The 27,567-nt window shown below is 40.4% G+C and overlaps 1 protein-coding gene across 5 annotated transcripts; it reads right to left on the bottom strand.

Moving 5' to 3' along the window:
• Window positions 1-185: 185 nt before the first annotated feature.
• On the bottom strand, window positions 186-27,142 carry BUB1B (BUB1 mitotic checkpoint serine/threonine kinase B). Of its 5 annotated transcripts, XM_074586627.1 has the most exons (25): window positions 27,031-27,142; window positions 26,828-26,850; window positions 25,747-25,909; window positions 23,571-23,630; window positions 23,180-23,324; window positions 22,058-22,254; window positions 21,776-21,954; window positions 21,464-21,657; window positions 19,413-19,507; window positions 16,982-17,208; window positions 16,585-16,694; window positions 14,919-15,016; window positions 14,580-14,632; window positions 14,045-14,155; window positions 13,757-13,841; window positions 13,262-13,364; window positions 11,900-12,186; window positions 10,775-10,965; window positions 8,531-8,677; window positions 8,246-8,358; window positions 7,802-7,963; window positions 6,937-7,079; window positions 5,818-5,989; window positions 5,335-5,441; window positions 186-1,687 (listed from the first exon to the last, which is right to left on the bottom strand). In XM_074586627.1, the coding sequence occupies exons 3-25, from the start codon at window positions 25,887-25,889 to the stop codon at window positions 1,498-1,500; spliced, it is 3,312 nt and encodes a 1,103-aa protein (XP_074442728.1). In that variant the 5' UTR covers window positions 25,890-25,909; window positions 26,828-26,850; window positions 27,031-27,142; the 3' UTR covers window positions 186-1,497. The 5 variants fall into 5 exon arrangements, with proteins under 5 accessions (XP_074442728.1, XP_074442723.1, XP_074442727.1 ...); XM_074586622.1 differs by lacking the exon at window positions 26,828-26,850 and having other exon boundaries at window positions 27,031-27,128; XM_074586626.1 differs by having other exon boundaries at window positions 26,828-27,122.
• Between the last annotated feature and the right edge of the window lie 425 nt (window positions 27,143-27,567).

Here is a 27,567-nt window from a genome sequence, read left to right as displayed (position 1 = left end):
TTTACAAAACTTCAATAATTTTCTAGGTATCACAAGGTGCTTGTGTTGTCTGGGATAAACATGAAGAGTAACGAGATGTTCTCATGCAGCTGAGCAAGGACGGTCTTATTAGATGGAGGGCTAGCACACTTTTTGCTCAGAAAGAAAACATGCTAAGTGAAAATAAGAGTAATAAGAGAGTGTTTCAGCTTTGAAGTAGACTTCATTAGAGCAAAGACAAATAGATTCACTTACAGATTTTAAAGACCTGGGGAACAAATTTCCTTTACTGAACTTCTGCTGAGAGCTCTTATCTGTGTGTTCGGACTGTTCTCAAAAAGCTTTCTGGCTGAAAGAGGTTTATTAAATAGGTGAAGTTGTGGTGGCTGGAAACGTGTCTTGTGAGAGAAGCCCTTGGAATGGCCAAGCAGAATGTAGAGATAACAGAGAAAGAGGGGAGAAATCAAACAAAATGATGGCCAAAAAAGTTGACTAAATGAAAAAGCGCTTAAAGACAATTTGTTTTTATAGAGAGAAGAAATTACTAGTGCTGCAGTCATCTTCTCTCCCTTTCATACATGGGAGAAGCTGTGAGGAAGTAAATCCCAAGTCTGAGAAGTTCCTCTACACTTAAGGTATGTGGTGGGTTTGGATCCTGTAACTTCTGTTCTCTTGAATAAAATGAAGCCTTTGCATTGGTTTCAATAATGCAGTGCATAAAAGGTTAACACAAATATCTATCCACAAAACCTCCCCAAAACACCTGCAAACACTTCAGAACACATGGCAAATTTAGACTTCAGTGACATTTCTGAAAGATGCTCAATCCAGTCAGTAACTCTAGCCCCTACAAAAGTAAAAAAAAAACACTTGCAGTGAGAAGCAAAAACGTTAAGTACGCATCTTTTTCACTCATGACTTCATCTACTTTTTCTTCTGACACTCATCCATGGGAGCACATTCCAAGTAGGATCATTAAAGTTGTGTTGAAGTGCGCAGGAAATCCTGTGTGGTTATGAAAGCCCCCACCAATGGAGGAGCTTTTGTATCTAGCAGTCACAAACTAGTCCCAGTCAGGCAGAAGCACTCCAGCACGGATGCTCAATCAAGTCTTTTGAAACCATCTGACCGTAGGGTTTAATATGACAGAGTTGCTATCAAAATACAACTTTATTGATGAAACACTGATTAACTGACCAGCTAAACATACGAGAAAGACATTTCAGAGATGGCAGGGTGAACTTGGTATCGAACACATTTTTAATGAGCTGTACAAAAAGGCGGGGGGCAGTTATGACAACCAATTTTCTCTGGCAAAGCGCTCAGACACAGAGCAGTTCATGCAGCAGGAGTTATCCACGCACTGACGCAACATCAACATTCTTTAGCGAGTCCCATGTGAAGTATTGCAGAAACAGCTACAATCACAGATCATGCTTACATTTGAACAAAAATTAAATTAAAAGTTAACAACAAATCCTTCTCTATAATACAAACGTGTATTTGTCCTCTACGAAATCACAGGAAGTTCTCCAAAAGGAAAGTTTCTCCCAGTGCAGCTAAGGATTCACAAAGACGTTCTTGGAAGCAGCTGTCAAACATGTCACTTATTTCCTCTCTTAACTCCCTCAGCAGAGGCACTGTGGACTTACCATCTGCATTCAGGATTCTCCCAAAAAGTTTACTCCAGAAATCACTGTCAACAGTCCTGAAACAAATAGAGCGGTTTTCAGTGAAACAGTCTCCATACACGACACATCTGTCAAGATTTCCATTTATATTCAGTACTGAAGGCCCTGGGAAAACCAAATCTGAAATAATAATTCCACTCGCGTGAGTAAATGTAAAGGAAAACTAGGAATGTATTGTTGAGTTTACACGTGCCGTTCTCCAGTAGGCTTCTGGGGAGTAACCAGACAGGCTGTTTCACAGGTCTATCAAAACCACTATTTTTAAAGTTGTCTCTTCTAGTGAGCCTTATCCCTACCACCATTCACACTCAGCCACAGCACTTTTAAATCAAAGGAGTTATCAAGAGCATTCTTTGAGCCAACAAAGTTGGCAGATTCCTTTCATGAATAAGGGGTAGAGGTAAATCTTATTCCCCCACTTGCACCTTAAGTTCATAAATCAATACTAAAGAAAAGCTGCAAGAGAAATAATAGGAAAAAAAATGGTTTACAGCCACTTTCACTTTTTTCCCCTGCCTTCCAGCTGCCAGACTTCTCATATAGATAACATTTCAAAGACAATTAATAGCAATAAATCCCCTCTCTCACAGCTATACCCACACAACATGAATAAAAAGGTTAACTGACTCATTAAAGTCTCAGAAAACTGATATCAGCGCTAACCCCGGCGTCCATAGACTGGGCTGCTGCTGACTCCTGAAGCACTTCCCCCCCCGCCCCCGCCATCGAGCCAGGAGTTACATTGGCTTTTGAACAAGTTATCTGCCTCGGCTTTCTGGAAGTGACTCACAAAACAGCAGCAGCCATAGTCTCAGAAGGAATCTGGCCTGTACTATTATACTAGTAACTCTTACATTTTTCTGGAATAATTAAGTCATACAGGACCCAATAAAAAAAAAAAGAATGCAAGACTTGAGGCCATTTCATTCTTGGACTTAGACAAGAAAGAGGCATGGCAGAGGAGGTTACATGTTGGTAAGGATGTCTAAGGAGTTACGAGTGACAGAAATAGCCCTAAAAATGCAAACACAGCTTCTGTGTACTACCTCACATAACCCTGCACAGGTAAAGTTTGTGTTCAAGTTTGAAAACAAGTTGTCAAACTTCTAGTAATGCTCAGATGAAAAAAACCCCACTTGATCAGAATTCACATTCTGCCTTTCCAGAAGTCTTTACTGCAGCATGGACTTAAGCGCTTTGCGGTCATTCTGTCAGCTTTTAAGTGGGTTTAGCTTTATTGAGCGCCTTTGGCCTTGGAAGAACCATTTGGTGCTTTGCCTTGCAATTCCCCACTGCTTTGGTGTTTTGTTGAACTGGTAGTAAAATCTGTGGCTCTACCAGTCATTCTGCTGTCTTTAAGTTTGTTTAATACGTAAAAATAATTAAGTCCTTTTTTAAAAGCTTTCCTAAGATAAGGAGGTTATGGTTGTTGCATTTAACACCAGTCAGCCTTTTAGTACGAAGCCTTCTTTCTATTTCTTATTGCCTAAATTCTCAGAACATTCTTTGAGGAAAGTTATCCTGTCAATACAACCCTCAAAAAACCCAAAACAAAAAACCAACCAAACCACAAAACCAAACCCCAAAGAAAAAAACAAACCACTTTTCAAGTCACTTACAGAACTTCTGGCAGAAAGGACAGAAATAACACGATCTTTATATCTGAAAGCTAGAATTACTAAAAGCAACAGGAAGGAGAATCCTGTGCCTTCATGGGTGTTGCAGGTGTCATTGCCACACGTGGCCGTATTCAAAGGCTAAAGCACAAGATTCATATCCATCAGCTGGCTCTTCTCACAGGGAAGTGCTTAATTGTGCAGCCTCTCCTGGTGAATGAAGACTCCCTGTAGCAGTAAACTCGCTTGTCAGAGATTACTTGAGAATTCACTGAAAGCTTCAAATTGACTAGAGTAAATGTCATCAATTAATAAGAGCCAGACACACTAAAAGATCTATGCGTGAATGAAAAAAGAGATTCAGTGCAGGTTCCTTATTCCTGCATAATGAAACACCCTGTTTACACTGTTGATGGGATGGGAAACAGAAATTCCTTATTTGTATTCCAAACACAGACTTACTATACCTGCTCCTCCTGCTCCAGTTATTGCTATTTTTCATCATACCCACATCCCGATCAGGTCCCCAACACCCTGTTCTACCTTCTCGACTCAGGCCCTGTGTGGCCTTCATCTGCAGTAGCTCAATTTAATCTCTTGTAAAATTATAAAATTAATTAAATAATAAAAAATTAAATTAAAAAGTGGCAGCACTTATCAGAAATCTGTCTCTCTATCCCAACAGAATATTGTAAAAACCAGATCATGTTCATATAGAAATTCATGTGCAGGAGCCCTGTTTTTCAGAGCAGGCCATATTTACTTAGCTCAAAGATATGTAATGTTAGAATATCGGTCAGTAAAGAGCAAAAGCCAATCTCCATCAGTGATTTAGGTGCCTTCTTTTTTTTAGTATTTCTGAAACAAAGGCAGTATAACATACTTATTTACTGCCAACCTATAAATCATTGATATTCATCTCTTCAGAGAACAATCACCCTCGGTGGTTTTGTTCTTCACCGCCCCGTCCTGTAAGTTGGTCCTCTGAAAAAACCCCAAAAGCTACAGGGTACAGTGGGCCACGCGTAGTCAGTATTCACAGGAGCCTGCCATAGCCTCATTAACTACTGGTACCAGACTAAAACAATACAGAAAAACAGATATACGCCAAGTAAAGAAAAACACGTTTTTTCCCTGTACACAGCTTAAGATGAGATTTTTTTTTTTTAAAAAAAGATTGAATACAACAAACTGGAGGTATAAGTAATGCAGGTTGCTAGGGAACCGGGCAACTCCCAGATTGGTGGTAGTTTTTCTTAAAGCAATGGTTATAGGAATACATCCACACAGCAAGCGTAGCTGATACACCACGACCCTGATCTGTCAACTAATTTCTATCACGAGCAGAGCACTCTGGAAAATCCTTATGTAATGCGAAGGCATAAAATTCTGCAGGATGTGACTAACAAAGTGAACAAGTGTTTAGTCTAAGAACAAACAAAGGGTAGATGAAAGCAGAGTAATCTTATAGCCAAAACACATTGCTAAAAGAGAGCAGTAGAAATTAATAGCTGACAACAATACATCTTAAATTATAATTTTAAATTATTTTCCTTCTTGTGCATGTGTACTGTTTCTGCAACTGTTACAGACAGAACCCTGCCATCAATGTCTTATAGTAGCCCTTCAACAGAGCCTACAATGAAAAAGGCAGAAAAAACGAATAATCTCTATTTCTAAAGCAACACGCTCACAGAATTTTTTTTCCCCTCACCACCCACTCACTTATAAATTTCTCCAAGCTTGGTCTATCAAGTAAAAAGAGAGACTAAAGCAGTCTGGTCTGAAAGGATAGAAAAAGCAAAGTCATCCTAACTGGACTGTTGGGCTCATATTGAGCTTAGAATTGTCTCCTACACAGCACTAAGGCTACAATGAACAAGTCAAGCAGCTTCAAAATTTACGTCCCCACAGAACAAATGCTTTTGGCAACAACAGCACTAAGTTCTGTGTTTTAAGCTTTGAAGACAGTACCACTGTAAAGAAAGTGAAGGAAGTTAGAAAGTAGTCTGTTCTTTCCCAGCAGCCTCCTCTGCAAAAGGACTTACTTTGATAGATTTTGGCCGATTTTCCAGATGGAGTTCTCTTGATAGACCTGGACATGATCCCCAAACAGCATCAAATGGACTATATCTGCAATGCCAACCAAGTCTACCTGCAACCACAACAAACATCAGAAAATTGAACTTCTGCAATCCACTACAGATTTCTACTGTCTGTGCTTTTACACATTTAAGTCTGAATTGGTTTATGTATCAGAATCATCTGGAGACCTGCTAAGCAAGAAAACTTCAAAGAGTAAAATTCTGGTCTTATTGTAGGTTCCTAAATAAACACAGTAATCACAGGCACTCAGCAGCACTGCTAGTCCCTTCACTTAATGCCAGAGATTTAATCAAATGAAAAATTCTCTTTATTCAGTATGTATTAATCAGAGCTTTCCCCAGAGTTGGCAAAAATGTAACTTAAGAAAATGGAGATTTTGTAAAGGAAACACAGGAACTAAGATGTCCTGCTAAATAGATACCCACCTGATAAGGAAGAGAACTTTTTGCCAGAAGCTGTTGTCCATGAGGGGTCTGAGATATTGGAAAGCTGTTGGGCAAACTTACTTGAGACTGTAATCTCAAGTCTAGGCTGTGAGAGAAATCCACTATCTTCAGAGCTCTTGTCATCTCATCATTAGCAAATGGATCGCAGATCCTGAGCAGAGGAAGCAAATGAAGTGTAAGACAATCCAACAAACTTTTTTTTTTTAAATGAAGTTTAACAGCATAGTGAAGGTGAGTCTTAGCTATGTCAATGCTCCCCTCTGATGGTTGGCTCAAGAACTACTGCTGAAAGGACTACCCCTGGTTGGAGAACCAGCTGGCAGCCTGAAGCTGAGAGATGATACTGGTATCTCCATGGTAAGCAATGGGGAATGCTAAAGGATTAAAAATGACGATCTTTTGATATTTGTTACAGTTATCTGAAATACAGTTGGTGGAACGGGAGAACAGTGTTATGTTTAGCACTTCTCCCTCTCCTTCAAGATCTCAGAATGCTTTATACAAGAAAGAATTAAGCTTCATAATTCCTTAATAAATTGAATCATTACACATTCCGAAGTTACTATCTTCCCACACTTGGTTCACAGATCACATTCCAAGGGATATGTCACTTTGTTAACATAATATGGGAAAGCGCTTAAAGACGAAAACTAGATCTGTGCACCAAGTTAAGAGCTGGACTGTAGTGCAGGCTGTGCAATTTGTTTAAGAAACTGTCTGGATATTCCAGTCCCACCTGCCCTTTGTATAATTTCCTGTTTTTTGGATACATAAAACCAGAAGGCAAGCTATTTAACAATATCCAGCCAGCTGTCCAGAACACTGGTAAAGTAGGAACTTGAGAACACAGGCAACAGCAAAAACATTTCGTTTAGTTTAAGTTTTACAACACCATTGTATGCTATTTCTATAGAAATAAACAAGAGAAAGGTTTATTCCTAAACAAATTATTTTCACTATTTTCAGCATACACTGTAGCCTAAAAAATAGGATTGCAGTATCAGTACGCCAACCAAAGAGGAGAAATTACAAAAGCACAAGAGCTGTAGCTAAAACTCAGTATTATATATTCTCCCATATTCGTACAAAGAGACGAACCTGTCTCCCAGAAAGAACACCTCTGGACTCAGATCTCCATGGACAATCTCTGCTTTGTGGAGCTTCTCTACCACACCCAGAAGATTATAAACAACCAGTAGGATAACTTCCTCCGTGATGGACTTACACTCACGAATAACATCCTGAAAACAGGGAATAAACATTTATGTATATGCCATTCTACCTCAGATTAAGTGAAATATTTATAGCTCGCTTTTTTCCCTTACTCATCTGTACAGAGATAACAGTCCTACCCTAAATTCAGAATAATTAGATTTTGCCCATGATCAGCCTAGCCAGAATTAGAAGAAGCATGAGCTCTTAGGAGGCACTATTATTCAGCAATAGACAAAAGATCAGGAGAAGGAAATTGAACTGAAGACTGAAATCACTATTTAATTTGTATCCTATTTATATGCAACAATTCAAAATGCACTTACCAGACTGTATTTAAAATGTAAATCCTTCAGCAAGGCACTAAATGCTATGACCTTGCTATAGCAGACTGGAAGACTGGAACTCATTGAAAGATGTCAAGTTATACAAGAGCTTTAGATGCAAACCTTGTTGTGGAATAACACGTGGTTGTTGGCTCAGATCATTTATTACTCATGAATAAAGAAAATGTGAAAGACTGGCTCAAGTTTGTCTGTGAGAAACACATGATCTATGAATGAGAAACCAGCTCTAAGGCTGTAATGAACAGCCCTAATTTGTATATAGACAAAACAGAGGATCTAGATTGCAGGATTAAACATGTGAAACTATCTTGAGCAGTAGCATAGCGACAAACAAAACTCACTAGTGGTACCTATGAAAGAGTTCATGTCTTCTGCAATTGTACTTTGTTTATATCTGTACTGACCCCAAGCGTGAAGTGATTTATATCCCTGTGCAAAATAGCACAGCCGTCTCGATACATGTAACAGCTGCAATTCTCACTGAAGCTTTGGTCAAAGTCAGTATTCAAACGTTCCTGTAACTGAAGTGTGATATAAAAATCCCAAGGCACGGGCTGAGAATACACCTACAAGAAGGTACATAAGAGGGAACATTTATTTTTGGAATAAAGCAAAAATTGCTTCTCTTTATACGCTTCTCATCCACTTTCCTTCCTCCCTCCTTTACCAAAGACGACATTTTCTACAGTCAGAAACTTTTAATCTGTATCAACAATTAGAAAGAGGCTTGAAGTAGCAAACTTAATGCATGGAATTCAGAAATTAAAGCCAAACTTACTACGTTTTACTTTGTATTGGCCGAGGAGATGTTAACATTTCACACTTGTATAACACCCATCATATGTTACCTTTATTGCAAATCCCTTTGCATCCAACTGGGGAAAGTTAGCTGGAATAGCAAAAAACATCTTGTATTCTTCATTGGTCCAATATTCCCATTTGATACAGTAAGTCTCATTTCCTGTTACGAAAGTTCACATTCATGAGCTGTCACAGCAAACATACGTACCAGGCTGTTCAAGTTATTCCCCATCTACACCACATGAAGCTAGTGAGGGTGAATATGAAGCATATTTTAAACCGATTAGAACATAACTAGATCCCTTGCACTGGAGAGCGTCTGGTGTACCTACCAAGCTCAATGTCTTTCTCAAGCCCCATGACCGGCAGAGTGCCAGGATCCAAATGAAAAGCTGCAGAAGCAGTCAATGACTCTGGCATAGGATCTAAAAGCTTTTTACGCTGTTCAGCGCTCCATAAGGACTGAGTTTTATCATCATCTAGGAAGACAAGCAATAGAAACAGATGAGCTGAAACTAGGTGTTGAGTGTCTGTGACTTGATTACATCTGTCAGGAAAAAGTAACCTGATATGGGAAGCTTTGTATCTGCATACTGATAGACTGCATCACCTTTCAGCAAGTCAATTAATCTCTTTCCAATAGTTTCTTGTTCTGTGAAGTGAACGTAACACTCATTTTTGAAACTACCTTACAGACTATCTCATCATGAGCTCTCAATAATTCTACTGTAGTGTCACATAAAATGTATCTTTCACAAGAGAGAAAGCTCTGAATTAGATTACGTACTTCTGCTCAGCCACAGCAGAATTCAAACTCATTTTGCAACTTAACACTCTTTTAAATATATGTCCAGAGTAAGTGATCAGTTTGTGATTTTTAAATTAAGGGGTTTATTGAAATTCACTCCTTCAAATACAGCAGAGGTTTTATGTTTAAGAAAAGGAAAACAAAGTGGGACTTGCAGCTCTGCTGCTCATTGCAATACTAAGAATTTTAAGGCTTTTATTATGCAGGAAAATAAACCCAGACACGTAGGTCTGGGTTTATTTTCCTGCATAATAGGACAGACAGCAAATCATTCAATAGACGAGTTCATCTGTATCAAGGTAGCCTGAGAAGTCTTGATCTCAAATGATGAGACAGAGTAAGACACAGCGGAACTAGATGGCTTCTACTGACTTCCTCTCCCAAAGACTAAGACTAGTAACATGTGGCAGCATTTTAAGCTTTCACAATACAAAGGTAAGAATCAAGAGTATCGTTACCTACTGTTACATTTATTTGAAAAGCATTGCAGTAAGATGTTGCTCAGGAAGTAATTCCATGATAGTAGATCCAGGAAACATTGTAGGTTGAAGGCTAAATAGGCACTTCAATATTTTGCTATCACAAACCTACGAAATTTATGGCCTATTTTACAGGAATAAACTGACAGACATCTGAAGTAGTTTTTCTGCTCTATATAGCATTAAGGAGTCCTCAGTAGAATTACTGCATCCAGGCTGAGAACTGCAGTTCGAGGGAGATGTGCAGGAAGCAAGAAAAAAAGCAACAGGAATGATCAAAAGTTTAAGAAAGGACCATTAAAACATCTGAACAAATGCCTTCTTTTTCTGAAGAGAATCTGTAAAGATTCTTCCTCTTGCTCTAAAGATTAGTGCATATCACAAAAAACAAGTGTAAGATCTATACAAAATATTTCAGCTTTTTCAGTGACAACAGTCTTCTCCTAATTGTATTTTCACTCCAGGTCCCAAGCCAACTTCACCACAAAATAGTCTGCAGACACACAACAACATATTCTTCTCTAGAGCAGATACACCCAGAATTTCAGATACACAATTTTAACTAAAATATCATAATCCAAAAATCAAAGGAGTTAAAGCAGGTTAAACACCTTGAAAACCATCATTCAACAGGCCAGATTTTGAAGGCTTTTTGCAACCATTCCTGTTCTAGCTGTAATATAAAGGTTTATAACAGAGAGAAACAAGGGTCTTGGGCTAGAAGAAAAAAAAAAAAGAAATTAACTATTTAAGTACCAGTATTGTTTTCCTGCAATAGGAAAAGGAAACATACTGCAAAGCAGCACAATAGTTCATAGAAAAGTTGAGTACAAATTCAAAGCCAAAGTTATACAATTTTCACTAGATTTCAAATTCATATTCACCTTTTTCAATGTAGCACTTTTCAGCACATCCAGCCAACACAAAATATGATTACAGAGAGAGAAAAAGTGTCAAAACAGAACAAAGCTGTCTTAGAAGTTCTCACTACCGTCCTTGAAATTTTTCATTTCAGAATTTGACCTCATTACACCTACACACTCCCTGCTTTAATACTTTAAATAACTTCTCCATCACCTTAATATTTACATCTTTTGGATGCTGACAAGCATGCTATACCGTATACCTCACTACTGCTTCTGACAAGGGAGCCACAAGTTTAGTCACAAGTCAAAGTAATGGTAAATGCGCAGAAAGCAAGGTAGAATATAGGAGGTACAGAAAAAGCACCACAGGTTAGTGTCAGCTGCAAGTTATTTGTTGTGAGTGAAACTCAGTTTAGCACTAACCAGTAATGTTCTCAGTGATACCTCCAGAATCACGAGCCGTTTCAGCAGGCAAGCTCTGGGCAAGTTCCAGTTTCTCGGGGATATGTGGGAATTTAATAGCAGATATTTGCGTAACAGAGGAAAGAGAAGATCCTGAGGAGACAGAAGAACCTGAGGAGCGAGTATCTTCCACGCTTGCTTCCATGATCGGGCTGTAAATAAAGTCATCAAGTGTTCAGACTTTCAGAAGACAGTGTCTAGATAATGCCAGCCTAGTGACTATGAAAGGATACTGTGCACTCCCAGACTTTTTTATGTTTCAGAAATCCTTTCCCATCCTTAGTGGAAAACCAGTAGTTATGTCAGAGCTTCATTTTAGCTTCAATGATTGTTTATACTCAGAACCTTAGTCTACAGATGAATTTTGTTTTCTCTTCCATTAAATATGACTGCCACAACAGAAGACATACTAAATGCTTATTACTCCATTAGCTACCAAAATTCAGACCTGCAGAGCTTTTAAAGCAGCAGAGGGTTGGGTGGGGAATAACTCTCGCTCTTCCTTCCTAATTATAATCAGCACGGTTTCCCAGGGAACTTGCCAAGTAAATAAACACCTCCAGCATGGTATACATGTTTACATGCTAACAGCTAGCAAATCAAGCTCAGTCCTAAATTAAGAAAACACCATACAACAGATGCTTTTCTCTTTACAATGATGAGAAAAAGGAGGTGGTTTGCCAGTTTTCTTCTCTTTAGCTTTTCTCCTCTGTAGAGAAATCTAAGCCATAATAACAGATTCCATACGCTAAAATAACTACAGAAGCATACGAGTATGAAAGGAACTGATGATTCTACTTTTAATCTCTGGTTACAAAGACAGAATGTGTTTATTAATTTCTTTGCAAGTTATTTGGTAGAAAAAACATGGGGTTAAGTCCCACAGCAGTAATGCTGAAAATCCAAGTGGGCTTGCTATTACCTCTTAAATTTGCTCAAGGCAAAACAGATCCCAAGCTAGAGAAATGGCTGTCTTCAGTATATTCCGATCTCTTCAGAAAGTTGTTTCATCAGCAAAAGAACAGTAAAACCACAACCAATGAGAGACACAGGAAAAGGGGCTTAAGATGCTTTGCTGTTAATTACCTCAGTTTTTTTACACACAGAGCTTCATTGTACACTCCCTCACAAACCAGCATTTCCTGATTCAGAGGTGCACTCTTCGATTCCGGGCAGTCTTCCTTCAGGACGCTCTCTGCAAAAGCAGGATCTGGGGCTCTCTGAGCTACCACCCCGTGAAAGGGCGTTGAGGCCAGATGGGCAGCCCTAACAAAGTCACACGTGTCTTCTGGGTTGGCACAAAGGGTTTTGTGCTTGTAGGAGCCCGTCACAATTGCATCTTCAGTCAAAGGCTCAATTCCATTCAGCTCATCCTGAAAGAAGTAGGAAGAGACAGTGAAAAGCCTGTAAATTTATGTCAAATTTTCTTTTGATTTATTTAAAAGTTAAGCATTTCTCTCTCCTCTTTCTTCCATCCCATCATCTTCCAACATGAATTGGACAGTCTTCATGTACTCTACATACGTTGCTCAAATTGAGTAACTGAACCTTAACTGTAATATAGTTGCATATTTTTTTTCCAGCTAGAAAGGGTAGCTTTGTTACCCTCTAGAGTGCTGCAGAGCTGCCATGAACTGTTAAAGCCTACTTACTATCTACCATCCCAGAAGCACATTTCAGTTCAGTTACACGCACACTATTGAAGAGTTTACTAAAACATTTGGCATTGAAGAGACATAGAACATGTAAAGCAGAACCTACGCAGTTACCCAAACTGACTCCACAACCAAAATCAGTGTGATGTTTACCATGCTGAACCCTGATAAGTATTTCATATTGTAGCTGCACATAAAATCCTTCTCAGCTCGGAAAAAAGTCCTCTCACGCAACCAGTTTAAAGGCCTATTGTGGCGTGCAGTAACTAAGTCCTTTGGTGAGACAGCAACTACTACCTCTGCTGAAAGCTTTACAAACACCTGCAAACTGTCACACAAAGACACATAGCTCAGGAAACAAGACACAAAGGTTTAAGGGAGTCAAGCATATGGTACTCTGGCTGAGGAACACAAGATCCAAGATGCTTGTTTGGATGCATGGCAAGAAAGCGGATGAATCAGGAGCCAACGTTTAAGAGTCCAACTCTTCAACACACAAACTTTTTAAAGTTTTAGTGTGAGTGATCCGGTCCACTAATCAGTTGCTGAAAATTTGGAAGACTCCTTACCATCACCTCCATATTGGCCACCTTTAAAGCCTAATAAAAACATGAAATTTCCAGTGTAATCTTAGCATCACCCAATTTAAATACTGTCGTGCCAGACAGATGTTTAGAATCCTTGCTTATCACAAATCATGTCAGTCCAAGCCAATCTCACTCAGTTCAACAGCAGGACATTATGTTGGTTTCTCCTTGACAGAAAATCTCTATGGGGTAAATTGTTTCCTTACACAGGCTTCTGGTGATATGTTTTCCTTTGCAGTTAGAGAATCTGAAGGTTTCCGAACAGCAAGAGGGCGCCGCGCACTTTTCTGTGTATGATCTGCAGAACAACTAAGATGAAGTTACATTCCATTAAATATTTGTTAGTGTAGCTTCTGATCTTCAACAGAGATTCCTCTCAATAGTTTAAGTCTGCCGACAATTCCAATCTACCACTCCCTACTACAGAACTACCAGTAAACTGCAATATATACAGCTCTCCAGAATGAAGAAAGTTCACAGAGCAGCTTAAATAATTCTAGATTGAGGAGAAACAACATGAGAATATTTCCTCATCATGGACTTCCCAAATAATGAAATAAAACAAAAAATACATATATAAACAAAACAAAAAACCACCCCACAACCATACAAGAAACAGTACTGTATTTCAGCTGATACAGAAAGTGGTTTGATACTTCAGTTTTCCCTCCCTCTGAAGTCTAGGTCTTGAATAATTCTACCTTGTATTCTGATTTGCCAAAGTGGAGGATTCATCAAATATGGAGAAAAACATAGCAGGATCCCGCTGGGGAAGGAGACCTACATCTGTAAAGAAAAACCAAGAGGCTCTATTATATTAACAGTTTTTCCACAACAGCATATCCAATGCTACTTAAAACATTTAATACATGGTCATTTAAAGAAATGTATTAAAAAGGTTTGGTTTTGTTGTGTTAGTGAACCACACTTTTACCACCATATTATGTTAGCTAGCTTGCTCTGTGCAGGATATGCTTTAGAATTTGTACCTTTTCCCCCAAGGCTGGCCTCAGGTCTCAGTTTCTCCTGTTCATCCTCAGAGTCTGAAAGCACATTTCCCCTTTGTGTATCTGGGCACTCATCAAGAGACTGGAAAACCTCTGTCAACAATAACAGGAGTCAATTCAGGTCAAAAGTAAATTTCTTCACCACACACCCTTCCCAACAACAAAACCGAATATATGACTTCTGATTGTATTCCTCTACCAAATCCTCTGAGGAAAAAAAGGACTTAAGACACTATCAATCTTAATGTTAAACTCTTTTACAGATTTAAATAAGACTGCATATATGAAAGTGTGAAGAAAGCTCTTCAGCTATTAAAAGAAATATGCTCCTCTGCTTGAAAGTCCTTTCAAATAGTGACAGTTCTCAGACCTCAGATGCTCGGTCTTTTGCTGAATATGGTTAAAGGCACTACTAGAATGTTCTTCTAATCCACCTAGACTTTTTTTGTCAGTTTGTTGCAGTCTTGCCATTCATATAAAAAAACCCACCACTTCCCTAAAAAAATTAAAATCTTACCCTCAGAACAAGATGGTTTATGTGGTTGAGTATCTTCAGAGACCTGGAATTCACTGTGAAAAAGATACAAACTCGTTTTTTATATTTTACACACCTTCACAAAACATAAGTAAACTTCGTAAAAAAGGCAAGCCAAGCTGACATATACTACTTGTAAGAGTTAAGATCCTTCCAACAAATAATCAAAAATAAAGACAAATTACAGATCCTGGTTACAGGCTGATGCCTAGGGGTATATTCCATTCTGCCTGCGGAACCAGGCTGTTAGTGATCTATGTTACTGATAATTAATTATCTCCACAAATTTTCTCATTGCTGGCAAAGAAAATCCTGTATTACCTTTGCAACTGAGACTGTTTCTCCCCAACTTCTGTTGCACTGGAAAAAGTAAATCCTTGCATTCCCGAAGGTGGCAAAGCTTCTGTTATCTCTGTTGGCTGTAGAAACAAAACCATATTTTGGTTCTACGGTGATGGAATCACAAGCCATACAACAAGGTTCCAAGAACATAATGATAATCCTGTGTAGGTCTTTAAAGCCTTGATGGATTATTAGTTGTCTTTAGCCATTTTTATTTGTACTTAGCTTACTTGCATTAAACAAGTCCATTCTTACTGCTTAGTGTAGTGAAAATGCATAATTTTACTCTTTGCAACCGTATATAACTTTCACAGGAGATTTTGGTTATACTGCAACTATTGAAGACACATGTAAGCAGTTACATAGGTTACATCAAATTCGTAACACTTTGAATTTCATTATTTAAAATATTTACTACTAGGCCATTGTTTAGGAAATGGGGAAGGAGGGGGGAGAGAGAAAACATACTTTGTTAGCCCAACTGATGAAGCTGGGAAAAGGAAAAGCTTTAAAATGATTAATTTTTACTTGTTATTTGCAACCTATAAGAAAACTGGGATTTAAACACTACCTAGCAGTGACAGACCAAAGTATACTTGGCTTGAAAAATACTCTGCTTAGGACTTGTCTGCATAGAAAAGGGAAAACAATAACCTAACACATAATAGAGCATGCTACTCTCTATACAACTTGGAGACGAATCAGATATGGCTTTGTGTACTGGTCTTGCCTGGGATAGAGTTGATTTTCTTCATAGCAGTGGTATTGTGCTAGGTTTTGGATTTTTGACCAAAACAATGTTAACACCACAGTGGTGTTCTAGCTGTTGCTGAACAATGCTTACAGAGCATCAAGGTCTTCTGGTCTTCATGCTGCCAACCCCAGCAAGTAGGCTGGGGGTGCACAGCAAGTTGGGAGGGGACACAGCTTGGACAGCTGACCCAAACTGCCCAAAAGGACATTCCGTACCACATTACATCATGCTTAGCAATAAAACCTGGAGGAAGGGGGGGCACAGAGAATTATGGCATTTGTCTTCCCAGGTAACCGCTACGCATGGTGAAGGTCTGCTTTCCTGGAAATGGCTAAACATCTGGCTGCCAATGGGAAGTAGTGAATTAATATCTTATTTTGCTTTGCTTGCATGCACAACTTTTAGTTTACCTATTGAACTGTCCTTATCTCAACCCATGAGTTTTCTCACTTTTACCCTTCCAATTCTCTCCCCCATCCCACTGAGGAGTGAGCAAGTAGGTGTATGTGGTGCTTAGTTGCCTACTGGGGTTAGCCCACACCACTTCACAACCCTTTGCTTCTTTCCCTAGTTCCAGATTCTTCTCCTGTTGCCTTTTGCACTACAAATTATCTATATAGAAGGAAAACGCCATTAACAGAGCTTAAGAAAGAGCAATTTGCCCTTAAGCACTTGGTATACCTTTACTTAAAAAAAAAAATAAGTTACAAGTTTATACCTTAGCATAAAGGTATAAACTTGTCCAACTGTTAAATAACTTAACAATACGGTAAAGTAACACTACAAAACTTAGTGTAAGCCAAAAAAAACATATTAAAGATTGTTCATGCTTTGATACTTTCATTTGAAATAGTAGCTGTTTATAAAAGAACAGTTAGATGAGGACAATACCTGTTCACGCAGTTGTTGCTGCTTGTCATCTTTCTTCTTTAATTTCTTCTCCAACTCCTCAATTTTCCTTTGGATTTCTTCCTTCTTCTGTGCTATGGCCTGCATCTCCTCTAAGGAAGGAAAGCTTATAAGACACAATGCATATTTCACATGTAATCTGTGGCTAATCCTAAATTACTTTTAATGGGGCTAAAACGTCTGGTCGTCTTTCCCTGTTTCACAGCCTACGTGTAAAGCTGTCAGCTATGTTACTTTCTCTATACCTCAGAGCAGTTAAATAACTCTCCCAGCAGAAAGAGAAAAGCAGCTGCAATGACAGATGTATGCTGATAAGAAGTAACTATACTTTTATTACTCCGTCTCAGAACATCTTATGTCATCCCATTTTGAAGCATACCTTCAGTTTTCTTTTTTGCTTTCTGTCTGTAGATTTCAGCTCGGATCTCTTCCAAAGAAAATTCTTCGACTCCAGCATAAACTTTATCTTTACAGTACATCACCACCTCTTTCTTTTCTTCAGTACCTTGCTGATGATTTTGCACTCGCTGTAGTGGGTCCTCCTCTTTTTCAGGTTTGCGAGCACTTAAAACATGGTTTATGCTGGGTTCAATTTTGCAGGGAGTCCTGAAAAAACATGCAGTTATTACTTTGATTATATATACTTCACTGTAACACAGAAAAGCAATCATAGGAGAGAAAATAGCTAATTTCAGAATCTAGTTGTAGAATAGCGTAAAGACTTTCTGTTCTGTTGACAGAAAAAAAAAACAAGAAAAATTGAATGATAGCACATAAAAGGCAAGCATACCAACTGAGAATTGTATAATTAAAAAAAACAACAAAGAAATCCCAATCCAAAAGATTAATAAGGCCCAGTCAAGAGCAAATAAAATTCTTATGTTACTCGGAATTGCTGTGCATCCTGGAGCAGGATCTATGTTTACTTTATCTCCATTGATCTGTGTGGCCACGCAGGTGACAAGTCCCTAATCATCCTACAAAACAGTTTATCAGGCAGGATGGGGGGCATGGGGGGAGCCGGGCAGAGAACTGGTGGGACTTAAAAATGGTAGATCTTGGACTAAATTAAGCCTGGCATTTTAGGTTAAGAAAAAAAGGGATGATTGAGGATGCAATAAGGGGGGAATTTGCTCAAGGAAAGTGTTTTGCATGCTGAGTGACAGAAATGAAGTGCCCCATTACAAAAAAACAAATACAAAAAAACCCATCACTGTGCAAAGGAGTCGGTAGCAGCCAATTCCTTAACTTGAAAGCGCTTCCTGGAAGTGCTATATACTAATTTCAGGAGAGAGGAACCAGAACTTGTGCAGTTCTACAGACATCAGTAATCCAGATGATTCCAGCAATTATCTGTACATCAAAAAAGATGATATGAACAACTGACCTTAAAAAATGTGTTTACTGTTATCTGGGTAAATAGTTAGCTCAAAAGAAAACACAGCACGCAGTTCTAAGACATCTGTTTTGGTTTGCATGTGAATGGACTCAACCCTGAACCTATTTGGGAGGTTATGAGGCTCACAGGTGCTCCTAATGGTTGAGGATTTTTTTTAAAGCTTTTTTTTGTGAGGGTGGGGGCTTATTACCAAGATCACTACAGGTTCCTTCTGACCAAATCTCTGGATGGCAACTGATGGCATGAGTTGCATCATGTCTACACAGATTCAATGCAACACTGTCAGACTTGATTTGGTTGACGACCATGGCATCATGAGGAAACGGACTCAAAGGCAGAAAAAAATAAATAGATCTGCTTTTACACTTTCAGCTATATAGCATAAAACTACATAGAAACTCTCCACTCAAGTTGCTTACAGCTAATTTAGCATGATGTTCAGTTCCCACCCACTCCTTTTTCCCTGGTATAAAAAGAAGCCGCTTTCTGTAAATAATAAGGCTTCATATGAGACCAGCATGTCAGGAGATTTAATTCTTTGGTATCACTGACTTTCAAGAGCAAGAAATAGCCTTGTAGCTTAGAAAGAAACTTATTTTTACATATTCTTAGACTAAATTATGATGTGTCCTTGGTCAGAGCTAGTCTGCAGTCCACATGCAACATGAAAACCCACAGGAATAATCCATGCTGTTAGGCATCTTTCAGCATTCTTTGATTATATGCAATTCAGAGCCATGGAAGCTGTAATATCAAACATTCTTTTCCACTTCTCTCTTCGGAAGAGCCTACATATTCTACAGCCATCATTAGCCCCAGAAAAGGAAAGGTAAGCAGCTTTGCAACATAATGCATTTTCCTCTGCTCTAACAAAACAGAGCAACCCCATCTCCTGGGATTTATCAGCATTTCAGTGAGCACTGTACAAGCAGGAAGGTAATTTCAGGCAAAACAGCACACACTCCGCCGTGCCCTAAGCAACACTGTTGTCATGGAAACTTTTATAGCTTGTTTCAGAATAAAAAAAAATAGATTGAGCACAGAGTTCCCAAGATAGAGGAAAACAGCAATAAGCCTGTCTCAATTCAGGGCTGCTTTCATAGCAACCAGCATCCTAAGAGAGGTAACTGTTTTTGTGTAAACACACTGAGTTAAGCTATTAAACTAATTAGCATATATAAATATGATGTAGGCTCCCACGTTATAAGCAGCTATAGTCAAACACTTCCCATGTTCTTATGCATCCTCCACTGAAGCCTCTGCCATCAAGCTAAAGCACAGAGCTTCTAGGTTGACGGATTTTAAATTCTCATAGATCCAGAGGCTTGACTACTTGGCAAAACAAGTCAGAATTTTCCAAAGCAGCTTTCATAACTTCAAAAGCAAACCCGATTTCAAACTGAAGACTCACATGACTTGTTGCTGAGCCGACTCTTCCACGTACGGGGTGAAACTGGGCAGTGGGTAGGGCACTTCTATACCAGAATGGGCAGTGCTGCGAGGACGCTGAGGAAGGAAAAGTCAATGTTAACAGCTTAAGGATTCATTTTTAGACTCTACATTCCTCTGTGCTCTGAATCACCCTTTTCCCAAGGTTTGGCTCATTTGTAGTTTTTGTTATTTAAAAAAATTGAACCTGATAAGACTTTTCTAAAATTATGTTCTGGTGTGTAAACAGCTACAGACCATCAGCTGAGCACCAGCACCTAAAAAAAAAGCAAGACACACTCCTGCGTGTCCTTATCAGTTCCTAGTTTCTGTTATTCTGAGGGAATGCTGGTCAAGCAGGGTATTCCAGTTGCTCCTCTTGTTTGTTTTCCAGAAATGCTACAGTCCCCATTTTTCAGCCAAGACTGATCCAGTTCTATGACAGTATTTCTACTGCTGTCCACCAAGAACCTCCAGACTTCTCCATTTTCCTCTCAGAGGCTATTCCAACACCACAATAATTCCTTTATCTGATTCTGGGCTCCATTTTTTAAGAGAAGAGTTGGAATTTAATCTGGCAACACACTACTCTCACAGAATCACAGAATTGTAGTAGACTCTTAAGCAGAAAGTTAGATGGTGGGGATATTTCACAAAGCAACTTCTCTTTTCCACCATTTTTCAGTGTTCTCAAACATTGCCATCTTCACATTGGCAATAAAAGAGAAGCCTCTTTCCTCTGTGTGGCTTTTACTATCTCAGCCCATTCACAAAATGTTATTTTTTCACTGCAATACAAACCAGAATGAGCATCACACATCAGTGAAGAGGAAATAAACATCCTCAACTCTTCTGCTAGTTGCAGATTTTTTAGGTTTTTTTTTTTAAAATTACATTTAACAAATTTCATTAAAGGGCAAACAGAGAACTCTAAGGACAGACATTAAAAGAATACAGAAGCTTTTGGGGACGAGAATGAATGTGTTAAGCAGCCCAAAGCAAGGCAACTGACAAAAGAAGTTTTACATTAATGATTCCTCCTTCTCATTCTTCTCAGCCAAATTAAACCTGTGGTTTACTAAACTTTTCCATTCACTTAATAAAATTGCATTGTATCTGGTAGTAATTATTCTTGGAGTTTCCATGAATTTCAGCCCATTTGCTTCTGTCCCCTCATTCTAGTTTTTGTTTCTAAGCTTCATTTATAATGACTTCCATATTGAGAAGTCTAAAATAATTTTATCACCCAATTACTTTCTATTCTTCCCCTCTAATCTACAAAGAACAGATGAACACTGAGGGTTGTCTAAGGACCTACGGAACAAACTCGATTTCATAAGATGAATTTCCTTCAGATAGTGTCTTGGATCATTTCTCTAGAACAGCTTAAACACCTGTAGAACAGCTTTTTCTTTTCATGTCTCCAGCATTAGTTTAAACCATTGGAACCTACTGTCTGTCATCCTGTTGTCAGGATAACTATTCCATTGATACAGTAGTTCTTCAATTCTTTTGATCTCCACTCTTCTGCTTTCCTCACAAGCACTTCAAAACAGACTTGCAGAACACTGTACAGGCCTTATTCATAAGATAGTAAACAAGTTCTTCCTTCAGGTGGTACTGTATGATATCAGTTTAACTCTTGCTCTTCTTGCACATGTAATTAACTAATACTTAACTTCTCTACCCTTCTTTGGCTAGTGTTTTCCCTCTTACATTACTTTTCTGCCCTCCCAACAGTTTGGTAGGCCATCTCTACCAATTTTTCTGGTTAGCAGGAACTGTAATTTCTTGATTTAAGAACTCTAGAGAGCTTTTTTAAAACTTATTCTAGCAAGATCGGCTTGCTAAACTTGAATAGGTTATGCATAGCCAGAGATTCTGTAGGAAGAAGCTAGGAAGATCTGTGGTTACAAATAGACACGAGCCCCGGGCAAGGGAAAAAGAGTATGAGCTCTGTCTCAGGGATCATAAGCAGTCATCAGCTTACACACCCCTTCCTCATTTTTTTCAGTCTATTTTGAGAGTTCTTACCCTGCCGGTGTTCCAAGGTCCTGCACTTAGTTCATTTTCCTTGGCCCTTGGAGCTGGAGGTGCTATCCATGGCTGTGGTGTAAGCACGGGAATCTCAGGTCCAGAAGCTGAATTTTCATCAAACACAGCAAAACCCAGATTATTTGAAAGTTGCTGGGAATTTAGACCCCGTGAGCTTCTGGTTTGGTTCGTGGCTATAAGCAAGAAGATTTATGCAAATTAACCTTTAACTATCACACTCAAGTGCAAAATCCACAACAAAAAGATGTAACTCTTCCAATAATAATATGTGGCTTCAGCAACTGAATGTACCTTTAAGTGCATCTCCTACACGATTAATTGGGGCTCTCACTTTTTTCTTCCCCCTGCCTTTTAGATCTGCCAGTGAGCTTCTCTGAGGTTCTGCAGTTCCCAGAAGATCCGTATCATTTTCATCAGGAGCTTCCTCAAGCCCCAGTAGCGCCTGCCGAGAAACACGGGTCTGAAACTGCCTGAAAAAAAATATTGGAGAACTCAGCATAAACTTCATCGTACCAGATATGCACTGAAGCACATACGACTACTGTAAATTCCTCACTTTAGCAGGAAGCATACCTGTGATGGGACTGGAGTTTGTCCAAAGGCTCAGCCTTGCGCTGAAGGCCTTCCTGGAATATAAGATCCGCCTTCTTAAAACTTCCTCTAGCCTCCAGTACTTCTGCCCAAGTGATGTAGAGTAGCGCCAGTGTTGTGCCAATTTCCTGGCTGTGTAGATAACTGTACAGATCCAAGGGCTCATTACAAAGATTTCCCTGAAACAACCGAATTACTTCAGTAATTGCATTGGACTACAGAGGATTTCAAGTTGACGTCTGCATTTTGATGCCTCCTGCCTCCTCCCCCATTGATTTCAGTACAAGTCTTACAGGAGCAGTTGTAAGGCTAGGACATATAATCGTATCATGTCACAGCACACAAAGTAAAGAAAAGGAATTCAGTAGGAGAAAAACAGCAATAACGAGAAAAACCTCTGACCGCATGTATATATTTATTATTACCAATTATTACCAATCCCTTAATTCTAGCCTGCATGTTCAGTCGTTTTTTAGATATCTATTTTTTTTTAATCTTAGATAATTCAATGATTGAACTACATCATATTAGTATTCCTTAGAATAATTATTGTATCTTTATCTCAAGTACAGCATATTTCTTACCAGTTTCAGAACTGGTAAATCAGCTCAGGAAGCTAAACCTGGAGAAAAGCTGCTTTAAGACGATGACAACAACAACAAAAAATATAGCAATGGAGAGACAGGGCGAGACCAGAACACACTCAGCTTGGTTTTGCTTAAATGCAGGATGTGGCTAAAAGACAGAAATTAAAATAATTGCTAGGACAGATATAACACCTAAAACATATATTTAAATCACTTTCTTTTCTCCTTAAATAAATATTCAAGCTCTACTCATTCTAACTAGCTTTTCCAAAAGAAAACTTATGGACTTTGTAGCTGTCCAGACTGAAAAATCCTAAAAAAGGTCTGAAGATCCTATTGAAAATGAGATGTGTAATTCAAGAGTAGGTAACATGTTTGCAGAGAGATATTTCTAATATTGCACCAGTTGTACAACATACTCTTTGACTCTGTTACAAAAATCAACTTAACTGTGTGCAAATAACATGACAACTACCAAGAAAAAGGAGCACCCAAGGGATATTCACAAAACACTCACAAACTTGAGCCAGAGATTAAGATAGCGAGGATCTTTGTAGTATTGCCGCTGTTCATTGAGCGCTTTCACTGCCCTTTCCAATATTGCTGCAAGATTACTCTCCTTCCCACCTTGGGGGAAGGTCTGCTCTGTCCACTTGATATACCTAGAGATGGAATATATTCACACGAAGTCAGTTCTGCATAAGACATAAGGCTTCTGTTTCTGCACAACATAAGGGGATTTAGAAAAAAATTAGGTATGGTATTGAAACACAACACATTACTCAAAAAAAACTGTTATAGAATTTATCTTTTAATGAGTTTCTTATTAAATTAGAATATTTTTCCCAGGCATTTACAAGGATATCTGACATTTCTATTCTTTCTTCTGAAATAAAACAAAGACTTACCGGTCCCAGACATCCAGTGGATCATCTCCAGTGTAGAATCGGATTTCGGATTCGAACTCCCTAACGAAAAAAATTATACAACCAATTAATACATGTGTATAACTGTAAAGATGCTTTTTACATTGTAAACTAAGACCTTTGCTCGCTTGTACCATTTCTTAGGTATAAAAAAAAAAAAGGCTAGGTTAGCATTTAAACTTGTGCTTTTACTGAGACCAGAACAATCAAAAAATATAAGCTTTGGCACTCCTCTTCAAAGTGAAAGCACTAGGAAATGTATCATTATTTAACAAGAACAGACATGAATCTTTCCAAAGGATATTTCCAAGAGTGTCTATGACCCTGAAGCTTATATGGTCTCCCTTGACAGAATGCCTGTTTTTTTTATGAAGAGGTAGTAGCAGACAGATACATTGTGAAGTTTAATTTTTGCATTAAACTTCCCTTATTTAAGTATAGGAGGAGGTTGGAATGATGATGGAACAGCCTGATGATGTGACAATTACAGAACTGCACCAGACACATCTAAGTGACCACACTGACAGTCATCATCTCGTCTAATTCATCAACTCCCGTGCATCATTCCATCCCTACAACATGATGACTTCAGCCTCAGGCAGCCCATCAAGAAAGAAAACCACCTTGCAGCTTGAGTTTGACAAAGAGCATTAGCTTGTGTCTAGCAGTGACTCTAACTTGATCCTGTAGAGCTCCCCAGGCAGTCCCTTGTTCTTTGAAGGCTCTGCTCAACCATACCACTTCATAAACATAGCAAGCCAAGCTAGACAAACCCTCTTGCGGAGTCCAGTACAATGATTCCGTGGCTTTCCATGAAAAAAATCCAGATCCAGCTGACAAGCACTGGTTCAGTAAGTACTGAGTAAGTGTTCATAGACATTGCTGACTTCACATGAAACCACCCAGACGGTTCAACACAACAAGCACCAGTGCTTCCAATTCTGACAACACAGTACCAACACAACTATGCAGACTCTTCACAAAGTCAACTTGGCCTTCACAGGTGTGCTGGTTTTGGCTGGGATAGAGCAAACTTTCTTCATAGTAGCTAGTATGGGGCTATGTGTTGGATTTGTGCTGAAAAACAGTGTTGAAAATACAGAGATATTTTTGTTACTGTTGAGCAGTGCTTACACAGAGTCAGGGCCGTTTCTGCTCCTCACACCGCCCCGCCAGCAAGTAGGCTGGGGGTGCAAAAGAAGTTGGGAGGGGACATAGCCAGGACAGCTGATCCCAACTCACCAAAAGGATATTCCATGCCATATGACATCATTCTCAGTATATAAAGCTGAGCAAGAAGGAAGGAGGGAAAATGTTCAGAGTTATGGCATTTGTCTTCCCAAGTAACTGTTATGTGTGATGGAGTCCTGCTTTCCTGGAGATGGCCGAACACCTCCCTGCCGATGGGAAGCAGTGAATGAATTCCTTGCTTTGCTTGTGTGGCTTTTGCTTTACCTATTAAACTGTCTTTATCTCAACCCACAAGTTTTCTCACTTTTCTGATTCTTTCCACCATCCTGTTGCAGCGGAGAGTGAGCAAGCAGCTGCATGGTGCTTAGTTGCCAGCTGGGGTTGAACCACAACAGGGCACATAAAGTTGAGGATCAGACAATAGAAATATAACTGAATAGGTCTGGGACACAAGATGCCCCTTGAAGTCACACAGACATAGCTGGGGACTACTGTATGCAAGACAGACCAAACCCAAGCTGACTTTGCCCACTCAGGTGTCTTTGCAGTCCAGAGAAGACATACAGAGATTGTGCCTATTGTGCCTACATTATGATAGTAGGAATCATTTATCTCCAAAGAAATGCTCTGCTTCAATGGGTTATTGTAGCAAAGACAAAAAACCTCTCCTCTTTGTAACCTTTCTGTATTTTTCTTAATGAGTATGTTTAAAAGCACAACCAAATCTCCCTATTGTTTGTTGTTTAAATACTCCATTGCAAACTTAAAAATAGTAGTCTATCCTGTACAGCACCCTCAGCAAGTAGTACTAAATACCTGGAATGTGAAAGTAGCATAGTCATCAGTTACTAAACTTCTGTTCTTTTATGCTTTTATTAATGCCTATGAGAGTAGAACAGTTAAATAAGACAGAACAATTGATGAGGCAGGAAGACAAGGGGAAAGAAGGTGTCAAAACATTGCTCACTGTTTTTTGAGCTGAACAGCTGTGTGGCTGGAGGTCTCCTGCTGAGCCAGTGCTTCCTGCAAGGTGGACATGACACGGCCCTGCCGGAGGGGTTGCACATTCTCTTTGCTCAGCTCCCACTCATCATTGCAGTCCTGTGACATGACAGCCTCTCCTTTAAATTCTGCATTAACAACAAAAACAATAAGGAGTTGATTCATTAGGCAGGATAATAACCTGAAACCTGACAGATCTGTCATTAGGTGATCATAGAATGGTTATAGAATTGGAAGGGACCTGAAAGCCCACCCAGTGCCACCCCCTGCCCTGGGCAGGGACACCTCCCACCAGCCCAGGTTGCTCCAAGCCCTGTCCAACCTGGCCTTGAACCCCTCCAGGGATGGGGCAGCCACAGCTTCTCTGGGCAACCTGGGCCAGGGGCTCACCACCCTCACAGCCAAGAATTTCTTCCCCAGATCTCATCCAAATCTCCCCTCTTGCAGAGTAAAACCCTTCCCCCCTTGTCCCATGGCTCCCCTCCCTGATCCAGAGTCCTTCCCCAGCTTTCCTGGAGCCCCTTGAGGGCCTGGAAGGTCTCCCCGGAGCCTTCTCTTCTCCAGGCTGAACCCCCCCAGCTCTCTCAGCCTGTCCCCACAGCAGAGGGGCTCCAGCCCTCCCAGCATCTCCGTGGCCGCCTCTGGACTCGTGTGGATCTACCACACGCTTTCTGTGTAGCTGTAAGTTTAGGCCCCCAACTTTTAGAGGGAATTCCCCTCCATGGGAATGATATGAAAGAAGAGCTAAGCACTTCTTTACGATCTAGAATCTCGGGCAGGCGATGTTAGCAGGAAAGGCTACTAAGATTAAAATCTTTCCACCCCACCTGCGTGCTCCCTTCCTTCCCCCCGAGGTTACCACCCTCTCCGAGGTTGGCGAGCGGCGACCTCCGGCCGAGGGGAGATCGTACGGCACCGCAAACCGGGCCAGGCCCCTCCGGCTCTTCACCTACGAGCGGTTGTAGGGGACTGGTAGCACGGCCGAGTCTCGACCCCAGCCTCCCTGCGGTGAGGGGAAGAGAGCTGCAGCGGAGACTCTCACGCACCCCGTGCAAGCGAACAGGCTCCACTACCACAGAGAGAGAGAGAGGAGAAGCCGTTCGCGACGCAGTTCCAGAATGGCGGCTCGTCCCCGGGACGCACCCCCGCCTCCTCTTCCCTCAGGCTGGGCGGAGGAGCCCCGCGCTCTGCCGGCAGCGGGAGGAGGGCGGCTTCCCTCAGCCGCAGCGCCCGCCACAGCCACACGCACCGAGCGCGGCGATCCCCAGTCCGCGGCGAGCGCGCGAGCCCCGCGCTGTAACGGCAGCAGCAGCCTCGGCCCCCTGCAAAATTCAAACTCCAACCGCCGCCAGCCGCCTCCCCATTGGCCAGCGCCGGCCCCCACGCCCCGCCTGATTGGCCCCGCCGGCAGCCGGCCCCGCCGCACCGCTGCATCATGGGAGTTACCGCTTACCCTCAGGCGGCTCGCGCCGCCGCGTGCCGGCGGGGCGAAGTGCAGGGTTAGTTTTGTAATTAGTGACCTTGTAATTGATCTCATCCGAAAAGCAGCTGTCACCACAAGGAGCATTCCTGCTCGTATGTGTTCCCTTCGTTTCCCTTGCCCAGTTGTGGCCTGACGGTGGCTCTGCTGGCGACCGAAATCTGCTGATTTCTCTCTAGGTTATTTCTCTCCCAGAAAATAATTGTGGTGTTTTCTCTGAGGGGAGCATGCCTTTCGGCATGCAACTAGCCATTAGCTTGGCTTTGTTATCCCAGAGAACCTTGCTTTTCTGGTATCCCTGTCAAA

This window comes from Larus michahellis, chromosome 4 (assembly GCF_964199755.1).
Source record: "Larus michahellis chromosome 4, bLarMic1.1, whole genome shotgun sequence".
Classification (NCBI taxonomy): domain Eukaryota; kingdom Metazoa; phylum Chordata; class Aves; order Charadriiformes; family Laridae; genus Larus; species Larus michahellis.
The sequence above is the reverse complement of the archived record's forward strand: the minus strand, read 5'-3'. Positions and strand labels throughout refer to the sequence as shown.